The 9689-nt window shown below is 39.5% G+C and overlaps 2 protein-coding genes across 2 annotated transcripts in view; one reads left to right on the top strand and one right to left on the bottom strand.

Annotated features, from left to right (window-relative positions):
• The window catches only part of SLC25A32 (solute carrier family 25 (mitochondrial folate carrier), member 32), a 13665-nt gene extending 12994 nt beyond the window's left edge, over positions 1 to 671 (bottom strand). Inside the window, exon 1 of the mRNA XM_010006529.1 lies at positions 651 to 671. Within this exon, the coding sequence (XP_010004831.1) occupies positions 651 to 671 (21 nt within the window). The remainder of the gene's footprint in view (positions 1 to 650) is intronic.
• Positions 672 to 1069: 398 nt separating this feature from the next.
• Positions 1070 to 9689, top strand: part of DCAF13 (DDB1 and CUL4 associated factor 13) — a 22696-nt gene continuing 14076 nt past the window's right edge. The window contains exons 1-6 of the mRNA XM_010006530.1: positions 1070 to 1393; positions 2895 to 3002; positions 4958 to 5047; positions 5403 to 5558; positions 6226 to 6303; positions 8334 to 8416. Of these exons, the coding sequence (XP_010004832.1) occupies positions 1070 to 1393; positions 2895 to 3002; positions 4958 to 5047; positions 5403 to 5558; positions 6226 to 6303; positions 8334 to 8416 (839 nt within the window). The remainder of the gene's footprint in view (positions 1394 to 2894; positions 3003 to 4957; positions 5048 to 5402; positions 5559 to 6225; positions 6304 to 8333; positions 8417 to 9689) is intronic.

Genomic DNA, 9689 nt, shown 5'->3' on the forward strand with positions numbered 1-9689 from the left:
GGTCCCGGTGTGCGGGCGGTCGCCGCCGCGGGGCAGGACGCGGGCCCGGCAGGAGCCCGGGCCGGGGCGGGCGGGGCCGGTGTGTTCTGAGAGCGCGGTTAGAGCTGCGGGCGGGGCGGGGGAGTCGCCGCTCTGGGCCTCCGAGGTTACTCGTGGTATTAACGAGGTGACTCCTGGCAACCTCTTGCACGTCCCAGTGCTTACGTTCTGGTACAGCTCACCTCGCTTATTCGTATCCCCTATTAGAACGGGCCAGAGTTGTGTAGATGTTGCCCATTATTTTGAGTCGCAGCAGCTGTAGCCTGGTGGGTGCGGAGGTGAGTTCTGTGATGTGTTCAAGCTGATCTCGCACAGGAGCGCAGCTCCCCCTCTGCAGGTAGAGATGAGGTTTAGTTTCTAGAAACAAAGTTTGGAAAATGGCCTTTATTCATCAGAAAGAGCAGGAATAAAACCGGGTGCCTTGGGTGTGCTGAATCAGACTATTTTGAGCAGGACAGCACACCTGTAGGGTTTTAAATTGCATATAGGTGGTATTTGAACCGGAGGTAGGTGGCTGTGGTATGTGAGGTAGCATCATAACTACCGTCCTCTAGTTATTTAATTCTGGTGACATACGTGCAACATGGAAAAATACTATAGCAGCTACTTACTGGGACAGTAGCTGAATACATCTTCTACTTCTAAGTGGGATTTGTGTGTAAGTTGATAAATCAAATTCTGTGTTGGTTTATATGTTGATATATAATAAAGATGAAGAGAGCTAGTTTGCCTCTGTTGTACATGTGCATGTAACAGTGTCCTTTCTGTATGTTAGAGCTTAGTAGTAGTAGGGTAAGTATTATGGCTTTTTAGTCGTCTTTGTGGTTATTGTTTTGGTTTGGGTTTTTTTAATAATTGTGTAGTATCTGCAGTTTCCAGTTTGTTGTGTACATTAATATCTTCATTAATTCAGCACTATTCCCTTGAAAAAGACATTAAATAATTTCAGAGTTATTTCAGACTATTAACTTCAAGTGTGTTAAGTGAGCTTATGATCCTGTGGACCAATTTCAAAACAGTAGGAAAGACAATGTTAGTGTTGCAGAAAACTCTCCCATGGCAGGAAAATCAAAGATACAAGCTTTCTTATTCAGCTTACCTTGAACTACACTACACACCACGAGTTTATAATGTCTGTCTCATTCTTATTGCAGTTCCAAGAAACTATGACCCTATATTGCATCCATTTGAGGTTCCACGGGAGTACACAAGAGCTCTAAATGCAACAAAGCTTGAACGTGTGTTTGCAAAACCCTTTCTTGGCTCACTTGATGGCCACAGAGATGGAGTTAATTGCATAGCCAAACATCCGAAGAGTTTGTCTACAGTACTGTCTGGAGCTTGTGATGGAGAGGTAAGCTGTAGTTGCAGATCACAGCCAACAAGATACCTTTCTTCCTTATTTTTATTTTTTTTCCCCCATTTTTGTTGTGGGGTTTTCGTGGTTTTTTTTGGTTGGGTTTTGTTTGTTTGTTTTTTGGTCGTTGTTTGTGTGTTTTTAAAATGCCTGTTGCTTAACTCTGTCTTTGTCTAGCTCTGATACCCTGTTGTCTCAGGAGGTGCAACTTACCCAGTTTAGGACAGTGTTTCTCACGCTGCAGGTTGTGACCTCCCAGAGCACACAGAGTTTCAAAAATCTTTAGGCAACAGCTTTCAGCTGTTCAGCTGTGAGCAGCGGTTGTGATATTCAGTTCCTCAAGACAGAGCAGTCTGTCCACAGTGATTGCTTTTTGCTGCCCACATAACCTCCTTTTCCCTTGAAGATGTTAAACTGCTGCAGATTCAGGAGATTACATAAAGTCAGATCACAGATTCATCAGGTAGTGTGGATTGGAAGAGACCTTAAAGATAATCTAGTTCCAGCCCCCCTGCTTGGGCTGGTACACCTTCCGCTAGACCAGGTTGCTCTAAGCCCCATCCAGCCTGGCCTTGGACACTTCCAGGAGTGGGGCATCCAGAGCTTCTGGGAAAGGGGACAGAGGGCAGACAACAGAAACTTTGTGGAATAATAATTTAACATATTGCCTAAAAAATGCTAACCCTATATCTGTTTGATTATTCTACCAAAATATTACAACTAGCGAGTAAGGGCACTTTTATTTGAGTCAGTTGCAGAAAAACATTGCCTGTCTGTGCTGTCCTCTCTGTGCTCTCTCACCCTTATATTGTTTGTTTGAAAGTATTTATGTATTTTAAAGGTGTCTTCTGGGTAGCTGGTTGCTTTCTGCATTTTCTAGAAGGTGCCTGTGCCATGCGTGCATTTAGTGTAAGGGAGATGAACCTTTTCAAAGAGGAGAGGCATAAATACAAAGGAAACACTGGCCAGATTTCTTATCCACTGGTAAAGTACTGGGTACTGTCAGTGCCTACAAATATAAAAACTGATCTCCACTTCTTGTTTTTTAATGATCCGAAACGCTTTGACACCAAAACCTCTGACAGGTGGACATCTATATGAAATGTAGTACAGCAGCCGGACTGAAAATATCCTGTTGGTTCCAAAGGCAATTTCAGTGTGCTTTTTTCTCTTTAAAGATGTATATTTTTTTGCTGAAATTATCACTGCTACTGTCTTGTAGCAAGAATTCTAGTTCAAAAACAGAATGCAAACATACGGTAAATGTACCGCTTGGGTGGGGGGAAGGGGTAAGAAGGAAAGAGCAGCACTATTACATTTTTTTTTTTTTCCAAGACTGAAATAATTAAGTAGTTTTGGCATTATAAAATCTGACCAGTGCTCAAGCCAGCCATGCCATTTTGTTAACAACACGTGTGATCTCTTGTGTATGGATTATGAACTGCAGTTGTGGGTTGTAAAAAAAATTAACAACAGAATACTTTTCTATTTTTAATAGGTCAGAATTTGGAACTTGACCAAACGACAGTGCATTCGTACTATACAAGCCCATGAAGGCTTTGTTCGAGGCATGTGTGCTCGTTTCTGTGGTACATCATTCTTTACTGTAAGTATAATGTGTCTCCTTGATACAGTGTAGCAGTACAGAGTACCTGTTCACCATCTGTTTTCCAGTGTGCATCTTCCCCTCTGGCATATGAGATTTAAATATTGTATGAACGCGTGTATTCGGTTTGTTAAGTGCTGTGGTATGAGAGTTTTCCAAGGCGATGAATGAAAAGGGTAGATACCAAAAAGTTGCTAATGGTTGGTCATGTAATTAAAACAAAATTAGTTTCTATTAAAGAAGTTGATAGATAACATTAATTGAAGTAGTAGATAGATAGATAGATATGTTGTGGTCATTGGATGACATACAAACTCTTATAATAAAAGTAACCATTTTCATACCCTGTGATTAAGCTGATTAATTCACAGTGGTTCCAATTGGGCAATTATGTTCAGTAAGTTTATGTTAAAGCTTTATTAACTGCTGTTCCACGTAAACATCAGAAAAAACTTCTTTACTGTGAGAGTGACAGAGCACTGGAACAAGCTGCCCAGAGAGGTTGTGGAAGCTCCTCTGGAGACATTCAAAACCCACCTGGACACATTCCTGTGTGATGTGCTCTAGGTGACCTTGCCTGGCAGGGGGGTTGGACTAGATGGTCTTTCAATGTCCCTTCTAACCCCTAGGATTCTGTGTGTGATTCTGTCAATCACAACTGATTAAATTGTGTGTGAGCTACCTGAAAAGGGTGTATCTTCCTATTTGCTTTAAAGCAACTCTAAGATGATGCAATAAAAATAATTGATTTTGAAGAGTAGAGTGTCCTGAGGTTTTTCTTCTTTTGAGCTGGGCATTGAAGACCTATTTTCACTGCTGTATGTTTATCATTTCTGAAGTATGTATCAGGTTGTGAGGACAGTAGGTGAGATGTAGGGGAAGCCATAGCAAAAAATTCTAAGTGACTCCAAATGAGAATCCCATTTTTACAATCCCTGTGTCTGAAAATTGAGAGGAAGAAGGAACAGAAGTAGTACTGTGAGGAGAGGAAGTTAAACTTGGATAGCTAACTTTTTTTTTTTTTGGCCAGTTTGGCTCATCTAGGTCACTGCACAGCTATGCAAAAGCTTTGTGCTGGTGTAGTGCAAGAAGTAGCATGGAGTTAGGAACAGGCATCTGGAGCAACTGAGGTCAAAAGGGCCTTTTAACTGTTCACAGGCTCATCAAAATGACTTCCAGAAGATAATTTGCAGTTCAAGGTGCCATTTGATTCAGAATCACAAAATGTAGCCTAGAAAAACAGCAGTGATTCCAGTTCATCTTTTTTGCTGTTTGACTCTGGAAGTTAAAAAGATTCATGGGCTGAGATAAAAGAGAGTTGAACAGGTAAAGGAAGAGTGGTGGTAGTGAAACTGACAAACAGGAAATCAGTCACCTCCTTTTACAGGCAGATCCCCAGAAAGTCTGAGCAGCAACCATTTTAGAAGCCTGCCTTCCCCCCCACCCCCCATCTCCCGCTTTTTCTTCCACTACCCAGGTTTTTTTGTGCATGATATTCAGTGGTATGGAATACCCCTTTAGCCAGTTCAGGGCACCTGTCACACTTGTGTACCTTCTCAGTCTATTGCCCTCACCAAGGCTACTTGCTGATGGGGGAGGCAGGGAGGATGACTGACAGAGTAAGGGGAGAAAATTTGCAAGAACTCTTTGGCAGCAGCCAAGACAGCAGTGCCTCATCAGCGCTGTTTGAACCATAGATCCAAAGCAGGGTGCCATGTGGGCTGCTACAAAGAATCTTAACACATACCTTCTCAATTTCTAGCAAAACATTATGACCAGGAGAACTAATCTTCAGCTTGGAGGTATAAAAGTGAATAGGCAAGAGAAGAGCACTTTGCTTCTGTGTATGTCATAGATAATTCTCTTTTGAAAGGCTACTGGTACTTACTTGCAAAGCACATCTAGTAAAATAAACCTTTGCATAAAACTGGACGTGCTTTCCCCAATATTTTCAGGTTGGTGATGACAAAACTGTGAAGCAGTGGAAAATGGAAAGCCCAGAATATGGAGAAGAAGAAGAACCTATTCATACAATTCTTGGAAAGGTAGTAAATCTTAAGTTTTTATTTTCCCTCATCTCTTCTTTTGAATTAATCTGTAGTTGTACCTTTAAGCTTCCCATTTCCTTTGAGGTCAGCCAGGACTTTTTAAATGGGCTTCTAATGCTGACTGTTGTAACTTAATGAGAAATGCCTGCATGCACGTTAAGTGAGTACACAGAAAGCTAGTCTATTGTGTAAGGGTGTATGTCATAAGAATTAGTTTCTGGTAGCAGTGGTGACTTGTTTTTCAGTAATGCTTAAAAACATGGCAGACTGTGCTGTTTTTTGTAACAGAACATATTGGTGTGTTTGTATATACAAGTGATTTTATAAGCTGTTTCTTTTTTTTCTTTTAAAGACAGTGTATACAGGAATTGATCACCACTGGAAGGAAGCTGTTTTTGCCACCTGTGGCCAGCAAGTGGACATTTGGGATGAGCAAAGGACAAGTCCCATGTGTTCTCTGACATGGGGTTTTGATAGCATAAGCAGTGTAAAATTTAATCCCATTGAGGTAATGTTTCTGTTACAATGGAAATAAATATTTTTCTTGATCGATATAAGATCTAAACTCTATTAACACCATCTTTCTACAAATTTAGATCTTAGTATGTGTTTTAACATAATAACGTTTTTAACATAATATTCGGGGGGTGTATACACATAATCTTTTTATGTTTTGTCTCTGCTAGTGGGGGAGAGGAAAAAGAAAAGTGGTCCCTGTTCTGTCCACAGCAATAGGTGTCCTGTACCTCAATCATACAGTGTAGTGGGTATGTGGCAGGGGAGCTCTCAGTTGTTTCAGTACTGTACTGCCTGTGACCAAGACTTCTCCACCTCTCTATGGCAAAACATTTGCCTTTGAACTTCTGCAGCGGTTCATGTGTACCTCTTGGGTGGGCTGTGTTTGTGGAGGAAGTATTTATGAGGAATTGCTTGTTACTTGTGAAGTAGGGAGCACAGAGTGCATTTTGAATCTTACAGGAAAAGGTATTTAAAATGTTTGTGCTGATTAATTAGCTGCACAGAAAGAACCATGAATATATTTCCTTGATTGGAAAGGAACTGTTTGACTACCAGCTTTGTGCAGGAGCTCAGCTATCTAATGTAAGCTGTTGATCACACTCCAGAAGTGTTTAGAAGACTATGCACACTGTTTTTTGTTTTGCTTTTTTTTTTAGACATACCTCTTGGGAAGCTGTGCTTCTGACAGAAATATTGTACTATATGATATGAGAAAATCAACTCCGTTAAAGAAGGTAATTTTTTCCTTTTTAACAGAAGCTTATGATGCTAATAATCATACTGAATGTCATACTTACTGAATGTAAGTAGTCTGTAACTGCAGATGACAGTAGAGAAAAGGAAGCTCTGAACTGTGAGTTAACTGAGTTTTTGTTGTCTAATTTTGAGTCTTTTACATGAGTTTGAATTAATGTTGGGATTTAAACGGTGCAGAGTTAGAAAGGCCTTTTCTGCTTTCAGACTGGCTGTCATGCTTACTGTGTTGTAATTCTTGATAAAGTGCCTGAGCTGACAGCAATTCCACAATGAGAACTTTATGTTCCTATATTTCATTCTGTCTGTGTGATTTGACTTTGACCAAATGTGACCCCCTTTGAAAAAGAGCTGGATTTTTCAGGAATATTAGTTATTTTTGTAGCACAATTTAAAATATTTATTATACATATGTGTTAACATTAATTGTGTACCTTTTTCCCCTTCTTGATTATTGGCTTCCCAGACAGGAGCAAGGTTTACATACAGTTAGGCAAGCAATACTGAAATCTGAACAAATTCTAATTTCACATTACTGTAAACTTGGGGCCTTTCAGTGGTGCATCCTTTCAGTACAGTCACTTTATAAAGTAGAGATCATGTTAGACATCTGAAGATTACCTTGTGGTTTCTGAAAATGAGCAATATTTTGCAGCACAGACTTAATCTTGAATAAGTTAATGTCATGTAGGAAAAGAATACTTACGGGAAAGAGAATCATGAGAGTATATGCACACAAAATCGCAGTCTTTTGGAGGGGGAGAGGTTCAGTAGAGGTCACATTGCTATTAACTTGCTTTGAGATTGTGTTCGTTATTGTAAAAGTTAAAATCGTACAACTATATTTTGTTACATGTTGTTGTGAACCGACAGGACCGTTCTCCATGCGTGTATGTAAATGCATGGTGTTGTAGTAAGCTGAGAACAAAAGTTATTTGGGCGGTATCACAGCATTAAACACCCAAATTTCAGTATTTTCAAGTATTATTATGGTTGGCCTGGAGCATTATGGAAAATCCTGTTTAGGGTTGTTGACTTTTTTGATAAGTTGGTCTGTAATTTTAAAATCTACTTTGTGCCAGTCAAACTGTGTGAGATTTATTTCTAAATACAATAGTTGAAAGCTCCCCCAAGACTCAGCAGAAGCCAAAGCTGTTGTGTGGGTTGTCAGATGACCTCCTCCCTGCTTTCCCCTCTCACACAGGGTCCCAGCTGTTAGTGCTACAGCTGTTCTCAGAGGTGGGGGATCTGACATACAACTGCTTAACACCTCTTGCCTAATCCACTGTTAGCAAAGTAGAAGGGTCTTACTAGGCTGTCATCAGATGCCTGCCTCTCCCTCTTTTGTAGCCATCTGCTTACCAGCAGCCAGCAAGTCTGATGAATGTGTAGCAAATGATTTACTGCTAATCTAGTGACAGTGGTGAGTGGATTACAAACAGTAACTTCTGCACGCATTGCTTGGCACTTCAACAAGAAATGGCAACTGTCCTGAAGTATTCATGAAATGCAATTTCAGAGATAAAAGAGTGAAGGGATAGTAACAACTGGGAGAAAATAAAAATGTTATAATGGCTTTGCAAATGCTGGTTCACATCATCAATAAATGACTATATCCTTTGAAATAACCATGTAATTAGGTATGTTTATAGATTACTAAAAGTTCCTGTAAATCCGATGAAATGAAATTTTTCAGACATTTGAAATTTACATGTTGACCACTATATGTTTGCATGGCTTACATGTTAAATAACCACATAGAACAATTTACTTCTAAGATGACTTAGTCCAATTTAACTGCAGTGTGGCGCAAAGCAGTGAGCATATGATGAGGGACAAAAATCTTGAGTTCCAATTCTAACACTACTAAGAAAACATTCAGTTATGTCACTATTCCTCTGCTGTAATTCTGTATCTAGGAGGTGCTTATCTCCAGTGGTATAGGAAGCTTTGAAATGCAGCAGATAATTTAATACCTATGAGAAGACATCAATGTGTAATTATCTTTTAGGTTATCTTGAACATGAGGACAAATGCACTGTGTTGGAACCCCATGGAAGCTTTCGTTTTTACTGCAGCAAATGAAGATTACAAGTGAGTGTGACCTTGCCTTTTGATAATCCTGATCATATTATGTTTTTAATCTGTATCTTAGTGAATTACCATTGTGCTAAATATGAAAGTATGATTTTAAAAAACCTACTTAAACTCTAAATTTTAATCACTATAGTAATGACCTAGAGAATTATAGGCTCAGTTAAAAAAAGAAGCACCAAACCTAACAAAACAATAAAAGCACCTTGATAGTAGACTGCCTCTTTCACTGTATTTCAGTACCTGGGGGGGGGGAAAAGCAGTGCAATGTAAAAAAAACAAATAGGCAGCTCTGAACCAATGCAAATGTAACTTGCAGCAGTACCCAGTAAATAAATACTATTGGTCCAATCTGAGGCAATGTGTTTATTTTCTTGCTACCTCTTACGAAGCATGATATATTGTACTGATCAACTATTTTGATAGGAAAATTTCTTAAAAAAAAAAAAAGTAATCTGTTTTGTGAAATGGTTCCACAGTCTGCAATACTTATCCTTTCAATGTCTCAGAGTAGTTTTTCACTTTTGAGCAATACTATTCATGTGGGTGGCTAATCTGATACTGAAAAATGTGTCTCTTCAAAACCAGGCCACTGCAAAATGTGCTCCATATCCTTTCTTCCAGGAAGTCAGTGATCTAACAATAGATCACTGTTTTCTTCTAGAACACAGGAATTTTATCACTTATCTTAAGGCTGGTTTTCCAAGGCAATGGAATATGTCCTAGATCTTGAAAGGGTGTTAGATTTAATGTACTGCTTTTCACCTATTTTGGTTATGGTGTGGTAAGGCTACCAGGCTACCTCATGTATTTATTTAAATGTGCTTGGTTTGGGTGTTTTTTCTCCTTCCCCTCCTCCCATAAAACTAAAAATGTAGCTGTTACTGTTGGGGGCAACTTTGCTCTTGCAAATTAAAGCAGTTGCTGTAAGTGCAATGACAACTGCATAGATCATCAGAACACATGCGAGTGTTAGCTTATTATACGGAGTAGCCCTTTTGAATACAATGCTGGCATACTTTCTCTTGGGGAACTTAAAAGGAAAAAGCAATAGTTGCCAGTGACTTATTGAATAAGAGACTAAATATTGTATATTTAACAGGTTTCATTAAATTATTTGTCTGTAAAGCACCTTTGCTTATTGACACTAGGCGAAATAATGATGTGCTCAATTATGTCTTGCTATGTATCAGAGGGCATGTAGATTTAAAGAGAGTATGGGTAGACCTCACCTGACCTTGGAAGTGCTTAAGAGCAAACTAACTTTGGTTCA

The sequence above is a fragment of the Chaetura pelagica genome, unplaced genomic scaffold (assembly GCF_000747805.2).
Source record: "Chaetura pelagica isolate M959 unplaced genomic scaffold, ChaPel_1.0 scaffold76, whole genome shotgun sequence".
NCBI classification, from domain to species: Eukaryota; Metazoa; Chordata; class Aves; order Apodiformes; family Apodidae; genus Chaetura; species Chaetura pelagica.